This window comes from Oncorhynchus mykiss, chromosome 16, assembly GCF_057628025.1.
Source record: "Oncorhynchus mykiss isolate SJ-2025 chromosome 16, ASM5762802v1, whole genome shotgun sequence".
Lineage (NCBI taxonomy): Eukaryota > Metazoa > Chordata > Actinopteri > Salmoniformes > Salmonidae > Oncorhynchus > Oncorhynchus mykiss.
This window is the reverse complement of record NC_143037.1, coordinates 74450001-74465382: the sequence shown is the minus strand read 5'-3', so window position 1 is coordinate 74465382 and position 15382 is coordinate 74450001. Positions and strand designations below refer to the sequence as shown.

General features: G+C 48.9%; 1 protein-coding gene across 1 annotated transcript in view; it reads left to right on the top strand.

Moving 5' to 3' along the window:
• Nucleotides 1–13461: 13461 nt before the first annotated feature.
• LOC110491174 (adenosine receptor A1) overlaps nucleotides 13462–15382 on the top strand; it is a 24035-nt gene continuing 22114 nt past the window's right edge. Inside the window, exon 1 of the mRNA XM_036947705.2 lies at nucleotides 13462–15061. Within this exon, the coding sequence (XP_036803600.1) occupies nucleotides 14721–15061 (341 nt within the window). The 5' untranslated portion in view covers nucleotides 13462–14720. The remainder of the gene's footprint in view (nucleotides 15062–15382) is intronic.

The window sequence follows — 15382 nt, the reverse complement described above, 5'->3', positions numbered from 1 at the left end:
AATACAAACAAGACATGCGGTTCAAGAGAATGGTGAAACCAACATTTTGTGTGGTCCTCCTCAAAAACAGAAAGCACAGGTTTGATTGTGCACTTTGGGCAACTTCCAGGAGAGCTAGAGTTTGTCTAGCTAACACCACCAACCATTCTACCTCACCAGCAATTACTCGTAACGTAACTGCAACACATAATGTTCTTGTGTAATAACAAACATTACATTATAGGAGTGCACTAATCTAATCACAATGAAAACAAACAAAAAACATTAAACACTGGTCAATCCCATTATTGCATCCCATGCTGTTCTTTGGGTAACACCCAGTGCAAAATTACATATACCGAAAGGTGAGTCTGTAGGAAAAGAGTAAACACACACACACACACACACACACACACACACACACACACACACACACACACACACACACACACACACACACACACACACACACACACACACACACACACACACACACACACACACACACACACACACACATACACATACACATACACATACACACACCAACATACACATACACACACACACACATCACATGGTTTTGAGCAGGTGCTGGAGATCAAATATGATTGATTCTGATATAAATGTTTGTCAGTGTCCGTAGTGCACTACTTTAACCATAGGGCCCTGATCAAAATTAGTGCACTACTTTAACCATGAGGCCCTGATCAAAAGTAATGCACTACTTTGACCATAGGGCCCTGATCAAAAGTAGTGTACTTCATTCGGAATAGGGTACAATTTGGGACTCATTCTCAGTATCACCAACATCCTTCATTGTGATGATTGACAGGTGTGATCAGTGTCTGATAGAAGATGAGCATGCGGTTCCTTCCCCCCCTGTAGTTATTGGTTTTCCTATCCTCCCCCTCTCTCACCCCTCAAAGCAGGCAGACACTCTGACCTGACTGCATTAAACACTCACCTGAAATTTGATTTGATTTGGAAGGCAGGCAGTCACAGACCTCCCCCCTCCCCCACTAACCAAGCAGGCAGTCACAGACCTCCTCCCCCTTCCCCCACTAACCAAGCAGGCAGTCACAGACCTCCTCCCCCTTCCCCCAATAACCAAGCAGGCAGTCACACACCTTTCCCCCCTCAGCTCACCCCACTAATGAGGCAGTCACACACCTCCTCCCCCTTCCCCCACTAACCAAGCAGGCAGTCACACACCTTTCCCCCACTCAGCTCACCCCATTAATGAGGCAGTCACACACCTCCTCCCCCTTCCCCCAATAACCAAGCAGGCAGTCACACACCTTTCCCCCTTCCCCCAATAACCAAGCAGGCAGTCACACACCTTTCCCCCTTCCCCCACTAACCAAGCAGGCAGTCACACACCTTTCCCCCACTCAGCTCACCCCACTATAATGAGGCAGTCACACACCTTTCCCCCACTCAGCTCACCCCACTAATGAGGCAGTCACACACCTTTCCCCCACTCAGCTCACCTCACTAATGAGGCAGTCACACACCTTTCCCCCACTCAGCTCACCCCACTTATGAGGCAGTCACACACCTTTCCCCCACTCAGCTCACCCCAGTAATGAGGCAGTCACACACCTTTCCCCCACTCAGCTCACCCCACTAATGAGGCAGTCATACACCTTTCCCCCACTCAGCTCACCCCACTAATGAGGCAGTCACACACCTTTCCCCCACTCAGCTCACCTCACTAATGAGGCAGTCACACACCTTTCCCCCACTCAGCTCACCCCACTAATGAGGCAGTCACACACCTTTCCCCCACTCAGCTCACCCCACTAATGAGGCAGTCATACACCTTTCCCCCACTCAGCTCACCTCACTAATGAGGCAGTCACACACCTTTCCCCCACTCAGCTCACCCCACTAATGAGGCAGTCATACACCTTTCCCCCACTCAGCTCACCTCACTAATGAGGCAGTCACACACCTTTCCCCCACTCAGCTCACCTCACTAATGAGGCAGTCACACACCTTTCCCCCACTCAGCTCACCCCACTAATGAGGCAGTCACACACTGTAAAAAATAAATGTAAAATAATAATAAACACCAACAAATGTAGTTGTTTCAACAAATTATTATTAAGTAGCTGGTACCACAGCATTTTCTTTGTTTACTAAATTTTTCGGTCACCTGAACAAAACCAATTGTTAGCTGAACAAAAGCGAAAAAATGTTGGGCCAAACTTAGTTCCAACTTTTGGTTCGCAGCATTCCAATCTTCCTGCTACACCACCATGCCTGTGTCAAATAGCAGTAATCTCTGACTATCTATCCTCTCATCATTGATTTTATTTTTCTTATTTAAGGAAGTTTAGGTTTTTCTGTATAGTTGTTGGGGCATATTACCTTGTTTTAATGCTGCTCCTTATGATCAATAAAATAGTTTTTCTTGAGGGTACTTTGACAGAGCTGAGATTTACTTTGAAGTGTAAAGTGACACATTACAGGTGAAATCAATTATTCACACAGACATGGAGTCGTAGCAGGAAGATTGGAATGCTGTGAACCAAAAGATTGTGACTTCAAATCCCAACTGAGGACATGTTGAGTAATAATTACTGCATGAATTAAAAAGCTTGATATAACCATATTTAAAAAGTATTAAGACCCCTTGACTTTTTCCACATTTTGTTACGTTACAGCCTTATTCTAAAATGGATTAAATAGTTTTTCCCTCATCAATCTACACACAATAACCCATAATGACAAAGCAGAAACAGTTTTTTAGAAATTTTAGCAAATGTATAAAAAATATATATATATCTGAAATATCACATTTACGTAAAAATTCAGACCCCTTACTCAGTACATTGTTGAAGCACCTTTGGTAGCTAGTACAGCCTTGAGTCATCTTGGGTATGACACTACAAGCTTGCCACACCTGTATTTGGGAGGTTTCTCCCATTCTTCTCTGCAGATCCTCTCAAGCTCTGTCAGGTTGAATGGGGAGCATTGCTGCGTAGCTATTTTCAGGATGTTCAATCGGGTTCCAGTCCGGGCTCTGGCTGGGCCACTCAAGAACATTCAGAGACTTGTCTGAAGGCACTCCTGCGGTGTCTTGGCTGTGTGCATAGGGTTATTGTCCTGTTGGAAAGTGAACTGTTGCCCCAGTCTGAGGTCCTGAGCACTCTGGAGAAGGTTTTTACCAAGGATCTCTCTGTAATTTTCTCTGTTCATCTTTCCCTCAATCCTGACTTGTCACCCAGTCACTGCCGCTGAAAAACTTCCCCACGGCATGAAGCTGCCACCACCATGCTTCACCGAAGGGATGGTGCCAGCCTTCCTCCAGACCTGATGTGTCACGTTCGGACCTCTATTTCCGTTGTTTTGTATTTATTTAGTATGGTCAGGGCGTGAGTTGGGTGGGCAGTCTATGTTTGTTTTTCTATGTTTTGGGGCATTTCTATGTTTTCGGCCTAGTATGGTTCTCAATCAGAGGCAGGTGTCATTAGTTGTCTCTGATTGAGAATCATACTTAGGTACTTCCTGTCACTGTGTTTGTTGTCACAGGATAGGACTGTTTTGCGTTTTCACATTTCTTGTTTTTGTTAGTTTGTTCATGTGAAGTTATTTATTAAAACATGAATCAAAACAACCACGCTGCGCTTTGGTCCGCCTCTCGTACAGACGAACGTCGTTACAGAATCACCCACCACAACAGGACCAAGCGGCTTGGTAACGGGCAACAGCGGCACAAGGAGGAATGGACTTGGGACGATGTGTTGGACGGCAAGGGTTCCCACACATGGGAGGAGATCCTGGCGGGAAAGGATCGCCTTCCATGGGAACAGGTGGAGGCAGCGAGGAGAGCAGAGGCAGCCGGAGAGAGGAGCCGGCGATATGAGGGAACACGGTTGGCAAGGAAGCCCGGGAGTCAGCCCCAAAAATGTCTTGGGGGGGGCTAACAGGGAGTATGGCTACGCCAGGTAGGAGACCTGAGCCAACTTCCTGTGATTACCGGGGGGCTAGAGAGACCGGGCAGGCACCGTGTTATGCTGTGGAGCGCACGGTGTCCCCAGTGCGGGTGCACAGCCCGGTGCGGTACATTCCAGCTCCGCGTATCGGCCGGGCTAGAGTGGGCATCGAGCCAAGTGCCATGAAGCCGGCTCTACGCATCTGGTCTCCAGTGCGTCTCCTTGGGCCGGCTTACATGGCACCAGCCTTGCGCACGGTGTCCCCGGTTCGCCTGCATAGCCCAGTGCGGGCTATTCCACCTCGCCGCACTGGCAGGGCGACCGGGACCATTCAACCGGGTAAGGTTGGGCAGGCTCGGTGCTCAAGAGCTCCAGTGCGCCTGCACGGCCCGGTCTATCCGTCACCACCTCCACGCACCAGCCCTCCGGTGGCAGCCCCCCGTACCAGGCTGTCTCTCCGGCCCATCCTTACAGGGGCTTACTCCTCTCCAGCGCTGCCGGAGTCTCCCGCCTGTTCGGCGCTACGAGAGCTACTCAGTCCGGCGCTTCCAGAGCCTTCCTCCTCTCCAGCGCTGCCAGTGCCGCCCGTCTGCCCAGCGCCGCCAGTGCCGCCCGTCTGCCCAGCACCGCCAGTGCCGCCCGTCTGCCCAGTGCCGCCAGCGCCGCCCGTCTGCCCAGCGCCGCCTGAGCCGCCCGTCTGCCCAGCGCCGTAAGTGCCGCCCGTCTGCCAGGAGCCGCCAGTTCCGCCCGTCAGCCAGGGGCCGCCAGTGCCACCAGTCAGCCAGGGGCCGCCAGTGCCGCCAGTCAGCCAGGGGCCGCCAGTGCCGCCAGTCAGCCAGGGGCCGCCAGTGCCGCCAGTCAGCCAGGGGCCACCAGTGCCACCAGTCAGCCAGGGGCCGCCAGTCAGCCAGGGGCCGCCAGTGCCGCCAGTCAGCCAGGGGCCGCCAGTGCCGCCAGTCAGCCAGGGGCCGCCAGTGCCGCCAGTCAGCCAGGGGCCGCCAGTAAGCCAGGGGCCGCCAGTGCCGCCAGTCAGCCAGGGGCCGCCTGAGCAGCTGCCCCTCTGTCCCGAGCAGCTGCCGCCCCTCTGTCCCGAGCAGCTGCCGCCCCTCTGTCCCGAGCAGCTGACCCCCTGTCCCGAGCTGCTGCCGCCCCTCTGTCCCAAGCTGCTGCCGCCCCTCTGTCCCGAGCAGCTGCCCCTCTGTCCCGAGCAGCTGCCGCCCCTCTGTCCCGAGCAGCTGCCGCCCCTCTGTCCCGAGCAGCTGCCGCCCCTCTGTCCCGAGCAGCTGCCGCCCCTCTGTCCCGAGCTGCTGCCGCCCCTCTGTCCCGAGCTGCTGCCGCCCCTCTGTCCCGAGCAGCTGCCCCTCCTCCACTGGTGCTTCCTGCTATCATTTTTGCTTGTAAGCTGGAATCATGAGGATAGAATTATGGTCAGATTTGTCAAATGGAGGGCGAGGGAGAGCTTTGTAAGCGTCTCTGTGTGTGGAGTAAAGGTGGTCTAGAGTTGTTTTCCCTCTGGTTGCACATGTCAAATGCTGGTAGAAATTAGGTCAAATGGATTTAAGTTTCCCTGCACTAAAGTCCTCGGTCACTGGGAGCGCTGCCTCTGGATGAGCGTTTTCCTGTTTGCTTAAGGCCGTATACAGCTCATTAAGGTCTTAGTGCCAGAATCGGTTTGTGGTGGTAAATAGACAGCTACGAAGAATATAGATGAAAACTCTCTTGGTAAATAGTGTGGTCTACAGTTTATCATGAGATACTCTACCGAAGGCGAGCAAAACCTTGAGACTTCCTCAGATTACATGCACCAGCTGTTGTTTACAAATATACAAAGACCTCAACCCATTGTCTTACCAGAGGCCACTGTTCTATCCTGCTGAAAAAGCGTAAAACCCGCCAGCTGTGTGTTATTCGTGTCATCGTTCAGCCACGACTCGGTGAAACATAAGATATTACAGTTTTTAATGTCTTGTTGGGAGAATATATACGTGATCGTAGTTTACTATTTACAGTTTTATTTTCCATTGATTGTAAATTGGTTAATAGGACCGATGGTAAAGGGAGATTACACACTCGCCATCGGATCCTTACAAGGCACCCAGACCTTCGTCCCAGATATCTCTGTCTCTTTCTCCTGCGAATGATGGGGATGAAGGCCTTGTCGGGCGTCTGAAGTAAATCCGACTCGTTGAAGAAAAAGTATTCCTCCAGTACGGGGTGAGTAATCTCTGTCCTGATATCTAGAAGCTCTTTTCGGTCATAAGACACGGTGGCAGAAAAACATTATGTACAAAATAAGTTACAAATAACTAAAAAAAACCACAGACAATAGCACTATTGGTTAGGGGACCGTAAAACAGCAGCGATCTCCTCCGTCGCCATTATTATGTCAACTGTGGGACCTTATATAGAAAGGTGTGTGCCTTTCCAAATCATGTCCAATCAATTGAATTTAACACAGGTGGACTTCAATCAGGTTGTAGAAACATCTCAAGGATGATCAATGGAAAAAGGATCCACCTGAGCTCAATTTCGAGTCTCATAGCAAAGGGTCTGAATACTTATGTATATAAGTATTTTTTTTTTAGCAAAAAATATCTAAAGACCTGTTTTCGTTTTGTCAATATGGGGTATTGTGTGTAGATTGATGAGGATTTATTTTTTATTTTTTTGAAAAAGGCTGTAACGTAACAAAATGTGGATAAAGGGAAGGGGTCTGAATACTTTCCGAATGCACTGTATGTCAAATATGCAAATTGAAACATTGTATGTTAAAAGCATTGTGTGTGTAACTAGTTCCACAGCCTTTCTTTAGGAAACAGGTCCAAATAACAATTTCCAGTTGGATGAAAATATGAGACAATTTGAGCAAACATATTTGATGTTGACTGAATTTTTGCCCAAGTTTTCTCATGTTGGAGCTGTTTTAGCCAAGTAAAAATGATATTCCCGTCATATTTTGTTTCTGTAAGTATCATAAATCCTCTTCTCCAACTACAGCACATCTGCCCTGCCCTAGCCTAACTCCCTGCCCTAACTCCCTGCCCTAGCCTAACTCCCTGCCCTAGCCTAACTTCCTGCCCTAGCTCCCTACCCTAGCTCCCTGCCCTAGCCTAACTCCCTGCCCTAGCTCCCTGCCCTAACTCCCTGCCCTAGCCTAACTCCCTGCCCTAACTCCCTGCCCTAGCCTAACTCCCTGCCCTAGCCTAACTCCCTGCCCTAGCTCCCTGCCCTAGCCTAGCTCCCTGCCCTAGCCTAACTCCCTGCCCTGCCCTAATTTCCTGCCCTAGACTAACTCCCTGCCCTAGCTCCCTGCCCTAGCTCCCTGCCCTAACTTGGCTCCCTGCCCTAGCCTACCTCCCTGCCCTAGCCTAGCTCCCTGCCCTAGCCTACCCTGCCCTAGCCTAACTCCCTGCCCTAAGCTAGCTCCCTGCCCTAGCCTAGCTCCCTGCCCTAGCCTAGCTCCCAGCCCTAGCTCCCTGCCCTAGCTCCTTGCCCTAGCCTAGCTCCCTGCCCTAGCCTAACTCCCTGCCCTAGCCTAGCTCCCTGCCCTAGCTCCCTGCCCTAGCTCCCTGCCCTAGCCTAGCTCCCTGCCCTAACCTCACACTCAACGTCAACAAAACTAAGGAGATGATTGTGGACTTCAGGAAACAGCAGAGGGAACACCCCCCTATCCACATCGATGGAACAGTAGTGGAGAGGGTAGCAAGTTTTAAGTTCCTCGGCATACACATCACAGACAAACTGAATTGGTCCACCCACACAGACAGCATCGTGAAGAAGGTGCCGCAGCGCCTCTTCAACCACAGGAGGCTGAAGAAATTCGGCTTGTCACCAAAAGCACTCACAAACTTCTACAGATGCACAATCGAGAGCATCCTGGCGGGCTGTATCACCGCCTGGTACGGCAACTGCTCCGCCCACAACCGTAAGGCTCTCCAGAGGGTAGTGAGGTCTGCACAATGCATCACCGGGGGCAAACTACCTGCCCTCCAGGACACCTACACCACCCAATGTTACAGGAAGGCCATAAAGATCATCAAGGACAACAACCACCCGAGCCACTGCCTGTTCACCCCGCTATCATCCAGAAGGCGAGGTCAGTACAGGTGCATCAATGCTGGGACCGAGAGACTGAAAAACAGCTTCTATCTCAAGGCCATCAGACTGTTAAACAGCCACCACTAACATTTAGTGGCTGCTGCCAACACACTGACTCAACTCCAGCCACTTTAATAATGGGAATTGATGGGAAATGATGTAAAATATATCACTAGCCACTTTAAACAATGCTACCTGATATAATGTTTACATACCCTACATTAATCATCTCATATGTATACGTATATACTGTACTCTATATCATCTACTGCATCTTTATGTAATACATGTATCACTAGCCACTTTAACTATGCCACTTTGTTTACATACTCATCTCATATGTATATACTGTACTCGATACCATCTACTGTATCTTGCCTATGCCGTTCTGTACCATCACTCATTCATATATCTTTATGTACATATTATTTATCCCCTTACACTTGTGTGTATAAGACAGTAGTTTTGGAATTGTTAGTTAGATTACTTGTTGGTTATTACTGCATTGTCGGAACTAGAAGCACAAGCATTTCGCTACACTCAAATTAACATCTGCTAACCATGTGTATGTGACAAATAAAATTTGATTTGATTTGATTTGCCCTAAACTAGCTCCCTGCCCTAACCTAGCTCCCTGCCCTAGCTCCCTGCCCTAGCTCCTTGCCCTAACCTAGCTCCCTGCCCTAACCTAGCTCCCTGCCCTAACCTAACTCCCTGCCCTAGCTCCCTGCCCTAGCTCCTTGCCCTAGCTCCCCACAATAACCTAACTCCCTGACCAAACCTAACTCCTTGTACTAATCTAGCTCCCTGCCTGCCTGTCTCCTGCCTACTCAATGTTATGTAAGTGAGTGTCAGAGCACAGTACACCATCTGGGACCTCTTACTGTAGCTCTCTCTCTGTCTCTCTCTCTGTCTCTCTCTCTGTCTCTCTCTCCCTCTGTCTCTCTCTCTCTGTCTCTCTCTCTCTGTCTCTCTCTCTCTCCCTCTCTCTCTCTATTTCTCCCTCTCTCTCTCTGTCTCTCTCTCTGTCTCTCTCTGTCTCTCTCTCTCTTCCTCTCTCTCTCTCTCTCTCTCTCTCTCTCTCGCTGTCTCTCCCTCTGTCTCTTTCTCTCTCTCCACCTTTGAACCAGAGACAGGACAAGAGCCATCACTCACTCACTGGTAAGCCCAGACCTCACATTGCTGAGTGTTCCACAGACACTGCTCTAACACAGACAGAAAATGTACACTTCATCCCAAATGGCACCCTGTTCCCTATTTAGTGCACTACTTTTGACCACAGCCTAAAGTAGTGTACTAAGGAAAAGGGTGTTATTTGGAGTATGACCTGGGAGAGAAGGCCTACATATATAGTAATTGATCCTGGGACCATTGATTCTACACTGGACACACTTATTTTGTATATACTGTTAACGACCTGTTTTAAAATCAGTATTGATTTCTGACTATCACTTATATAGGGAAATTAACTTTGATTCAATATAATTGATCATTTCTAAAGGGTAAGGATGGACACAGTTTATTAAATTGCATCCATAAAGGCATTTGTAATGGTAATTCAAGACCATTAAATCAATATAATTGTCTTGACAGTTATGTATTTTATTCTGGAAATATCATTATTAGTGTCATAAAATCTAAATGCAGCTGTTATAAAAAAAGTAGTCTACTGTAGTGGACCCCAGGAAGTGTAGCTGCTGCCTCTACAAGAGCAAATGTACTGTATTATTTTTGTTTCTGTAAGTATCACATATCCTTTTCACCCCCTCCAGCTACAGCAAATCTGCCATACCATGACGTAGCCCTGCCCTAGCTCCCTGACCTAGCTCCCTGCCATAGGTCCCTGACCTAGCTCCCTGACCTAGCCTAGCTCCCTGCCCTAGCTCCCTGCCCTAGCCTAGCTCCCTGACCTAGCTCCTGCCCTAGCCTAGCTCCCTGCCCTAGCCAAGCTCCCTGCCCTAGCTCCCTACCCTGGCTCCCTGCCCTAGCCTAGCTCCCTGACCTAGCTCCCTGCCCTAGCCTAGCTCCCTACCCTGGCTTCCTGCCCTAGCCTAGCTCCCTTCCCCAGCTCCCTGACCTAGCTCCCTGCCTTAGCCTAGCTCCCTACCCTAGCTCCCTGCCCTAGCCTAGCTCCATACCCTAGCTCCCTGCCCTAGCTCCCTGCCCTAGCCTAGCTCCCTACCCTAGCTCCCTGCCCTAGCCTAGCTCCCTACCCTAGCTCCCTGCCCTAGCCAAGCTCCTATCCCTAGCTCCCTGCCTTAGCTCCCTGCCCTAGTTCCCTGCCCTAGCCTAGCACCCTTCACTAGCTCCCTGCCCTAGCATAGCTCCTTGCACAAACCTAGCTCCCTGTCCTACCCTAGCTCCCTGCCCTAGCCTAGCTCCCTGCCCTAGCCTAGCTCCCTGCCCTAGCTCCCTGCCCTAGCCTAGCTCCATGCCCTAGCTTAGCTCCCTTCATTAATATAGCTCCCTTCCCTAGCCTAGCTCCTTGTACTAACCTAGCTCCCTGCCCTAACCTAGCTCCCTGCCCTAGCCTAGCTCCCTGCCCCAGCTCCTTGCCTTAGCTCCCTGCCCTAGCCTAGCTCCCTGCCCTAGGCTCCTTCATGAATCTAGCTTCCTACCCTAGCCTAGCTCCTTGTACTAACCTAGCTCCCTGCCCTAACCTAGCTCTTTGTACTTACCTAGCTCCCTGCCCTAACCTAGCTTCCTGCCCTAGCCTAGCTCCCTTCATTAATCTAGCTCCCTACCCTAGCCTAGCTCCTTGTACAAACCTAGCTCCCTGCCCTAACCTAGCTCCCTGCCCTAGCCTAGCTCCCTTCCCCAGCTCCTTGCCTTAGCTCCCTGCCCTAACCTAGCTCCCTACCCTAACCTAGCTCTTTGTACTTACCTAGCTTCCTGCCCTAACCTAGCTTCCTGCACTAGCCTAGCTCCCTTCATTAATCTAGCTCCCTACCCTAGCCTAGCTCCTTGTACAAACCTAGCTCCCTGCCCTAACCTAGCTCCCTGCCCTAGCCTAGCTCCCTTCCCCAGCTCCTTGCCTTAGCTCCCTGCCCTAACCTAGCTCCCTACCCTAACCTAGCTCTTTGTACTTACCTAGCTCCCTGCCCTAACCTAGCTTCCTGCCCTAGCCTAGCTCCCTTCATTAATCTAGCTCCCTACCCTAGCCTAGCTCCTTGTACTAACCTAGCTCCCTGCCCTAATCTAGCTCCTGCCTATTCAATGTTATGTAAGTGAGTGTCAGAGCACAGTACACCATCTGGGACCCCTTTCCCTCTTAATGTAGCTCTTTCTCTCTCTCTCTCTCTCTTTCTCTCTCTCTCTCTCTCTCTCTCTCTCTCTCTCTCTCTCTCTCTCTCTCTCTCTCTCTCTCTCTCTCTCTCTCTCTCTCTCTCTCCTTCTCTCTGTCTGTCTCTCTCTCCTTCTCTCTGTCTCTCTCTCTCGCTCTCCTTCTCTCTCGCTCTGTCTCTCGCTCTTTCTCTCCCTCTCTCACGCTCTGTCTCTCCCTCTTTCTCCCTCTCTCTCTGGCTCTCTCTGTCTGTCTGTCTCTCTCTCTGTCTCTCCCTCTGTCTCTTTCTCTCTCTCCACCTTTGAACCAGAGACAGGACAAGAGCCATCACTCACTCACTGGTAAACCCAGACCTCACATTGCTGAGTGTTCCACAGACACTGCTCTAACACAGACAGAAAATGTACAATTCATCCCAAATGGCACCCTGTTCCCTATTTAGTGCACTACTTTTGACCACAGCCTAAAGTAGTGTACTAAGGAAAAGAGTGCCATTTGGAGCACGACCAGGGCGAGAAGGCCTACATATATAGTAATTGATCCTGGGACCATTGATTCTACACTGGATATACTTATTTTGTCTATAAAGATAATGACTCGTTTTAAAATCAGTGTTGATTTCTGACTATCACATATATAAATTAACTTAGTGTCATTCAATTCAATTTAATTGATCATTAATAAAGGCTAAGGATGGACACAGTTTATTTAATTGCATCCATAAAGGCATTTGTAATGATAAAGACCCTTAAATCAATATAATAGTCTTTACAGTGTCATAATATCTAAACACAGCTGTTATAAAAGTAGTGGACCACAGGAAGAGTAACTGCTGCCTCTACAAGAGCTAATCGGAATCCAAAAAACGGAAACAAACTAACAATAAGTAGTAGTAACACTATTATTACAGACTTCTGGCTGACGCCCCCAGGTGGTGAAGGTAGGAAACAACATCTCCACTTTGCTGATCCTCAACACTGGGGCCCCACAAGGGTGCGTGCTCAGCCCCCTCCTGTACTCCCTGTTCACTCATGACTGCGTGGCCATGCACACCTCCAACTTAATCGCCAAGTGTGCAGACGACACAACAGTAGTTGGCTTGATGACCAACAACGACGAGACAGCCTGTAGGGAGTAGGTGAGGGCACTCGGAGTGTGGTGTCAGGAAAACAACCTCTCACTCAACGTCAATAAACAAAGGAGATGATCGTGAACTTCGGGAAGCAGCAGAGGGAGCATCCCCCTATCCACATCGACGGGACAGCAGTGGAGAAGGTGGAAAGTTTTAAGTGCCTCGGCATACACATCACGGACAAACTGAAATGGTCCACCCACACAGTCAGTGTGGTGAAGAAGCCGCAACAGCGCCTCATCAACCACAGGGGGCTGAAGAAATGTGGCTTGTCACCTAAAACCCTCACAAACTTTTACAGATGCACAATTGAGAGCATCCTGTATCACCGCCTGGTACGGCAACTGCACTGTCCACACCCGCAGGGCTCTCCAGAAGGTGGTGCAATCTGCACAGTGCATCACTGGGGGGCAAACTACCTGCCCTCCAGGACACCTACAGCACCCGATGTCATAGGAGGGCCAAAAAGATCGTCAAGGACAACAACCACCCGAGCCACTGCCTGTTCACCCTGTGAAGCTGGGAAAGAGATACTGAAAAATTGCATCTATCTCAAGGCTGATGTTAAACAGCCATCACTAACAAAGAAAGGCTGCTGCCTACATACAGACTTTAAATTATTGACCACTTTAATAAATGGATCACTAGTCACTTTAATAATGCCACTTTAATAAAGTTTACATATCTTGCATTACTCATCTCATATGTATATACTGTATTTTATAGCATCTATTGCATCTTGCCTATGCTGCTTGGTCATTGCTCATCCATATATTTATATGCATATTTTGTTATTCCATTCCTTTACTTAGATTTGTGTGTATTAGGTAGTTGTTGTGGACATTGTTAGATATTACTGCACTGTCAGAAATTAAGCACAAGCATTTCGCTACACTCCCAATAACATCTGCTAACCACGTAATATGATTGATGTTAGTTGGACTGCAGTCTACTGCATAACATCCTCTTTTATTTTTTTATCTCGTCCATTGTCTCCTATTCGAAGTCTCCTTTCAGAGGGATTTGATTTGATTTGAACCACTCACACCCTTGTCACAACAGACTAATCAACGAGCGATGCCTGAGACACCCGTTGATTGTGAGTAACGTTTTCACAATCGAATTGACACCGGGGCAGCACGAGGTGGGAGGGAGAATAATTAAATCCCAAATAAATAGTCTAGGATATCCTCGGAGAAAACCTAGTAGATAAATCAAAGTGTGAGTTCAATCGCCATTCGCCCGTTGGCACAAAGAGAGAGACATCTATGGGACGGCCACGGCAGCACAGTACAACCGTTTTCTCCTTCATTTCTCTATACATTGGAAGAAACAAGAGGGACGCAACTTGCAATGGCAGAGTTTAAATTATGGCAATGACCAATAGTTTGAAATCAGAGAATAGCCTAATGAAACCGGAAAGTGAAATCAGAGAATAGATTAATGAAACAGAGAAGGTTCAAATCAGAGAATCGCATAATGACACGGAGAAGGAGAAATCAGAGCGTGTGGGACCAAAACAAAGAAGATATTATATTTTAGGTCACGCATTGCTTTGACTCTCAAAGCACAACGGGAAAGAGCACGGCGCACGGGCACGGGCACCGGGATTGCAGTTGAGCATTTGATTTGAGCTGCCGCCTTGCACAGCATGGAGAGAAAGAAACCTCTGCCCACTGGGCACAGACGTCAATTCAATGTTTATTCCAAGTTGGTTCAAAGTAATTTCATTGCGTGGCAACAACGTTGATTCAACCAGTGTGTGCTCAGTGTTCATACTTCGTCCACTAAATACTTCCCAGGGCGATTTTTCTTCTTCTTGAAGTGGAAGATGATGAAGTGACTATCTGGGGGTAAATAATAAACAATACTCGGCGGCAAGGTCCCTTCCCCGAGCGCAGGTGGATCCAGCTAAGCGGTGGAACAGGGTTTTTGGACGAGGACAGGAGCAACAACGCACCACAATAACCTCTGAACTACCAGTCTGCTACACCGTCAAAAGAATAGGCCTAGCCATTCATTCCTAGATCTGCTTCAAGGTGTCCATATGATGCTAAATCGCTTCACAAACTGGATGTGTATCAGAACTTCAGTATGGTGAAAATTGAATAATCCAAGTGATGTGGCCACTGTAGAACGGACATTGAATGGGCGCGCAACGCACAAATCAATTTGCCCTATAGGAGTGTAACCCTATTCAAATGATTATTTTGTTGGCTTTCCAAGCTTGCTTTTGTTGGAATAATACATAGTCTTCTCATTTGGGCTATAATAGGCTGTAAGGATGTCTGAAGCACTCGCCCCAGCCCAGGCGCTCTACATCGGCATGGAGGTGGTGATTGCCGTCTTCTCCGTCCTGGGTAATGTGATGGTGGTCTGGGCGGTGAAAATTAACAAGTCGTTGAGAGACACAACATTCTGTTTCATCGTTTCTCTGGCCCTGGCGGATATCGCAGTGGGAGCCCTCGTCATCCCCTTGGCGATAACTATCAGCATCGGACTCCAAACTCACTTCTACAGCTGCCTAATGGTCGCGTGCACGGTGCTGGTACTGACGCAAAGTTCCATCCTGGCCCTCCTGGCCATTGCAATTGACCGCTATCTCAGGGTCAAGATTCCAACCAGGTAAACCCAAACCAGCTCATTGTGTCTTCTATGTACACTGACCATCGCACAGGAGGTTGGTGGCACCTTAATTGGGGAGAACTGGCTAGTGGTGACTGGAGTGGAATTAGTGGAATGGTATCAAATATATCAAACACATGGTTTCCATTCTATTTGCCCTGTTCCAGACATTATTATGAGCCCGTTCTCTCCTGTGCCATCCAGTTATAGGCTATTATATTAGCAGGTGGATAAAATGCACTACTATGATGATGATGAGGATGTACGGAAAAGGTGAAATGAGGGTGAAGGGAAGAATGAGGTGATATGAAGGTGATGAAG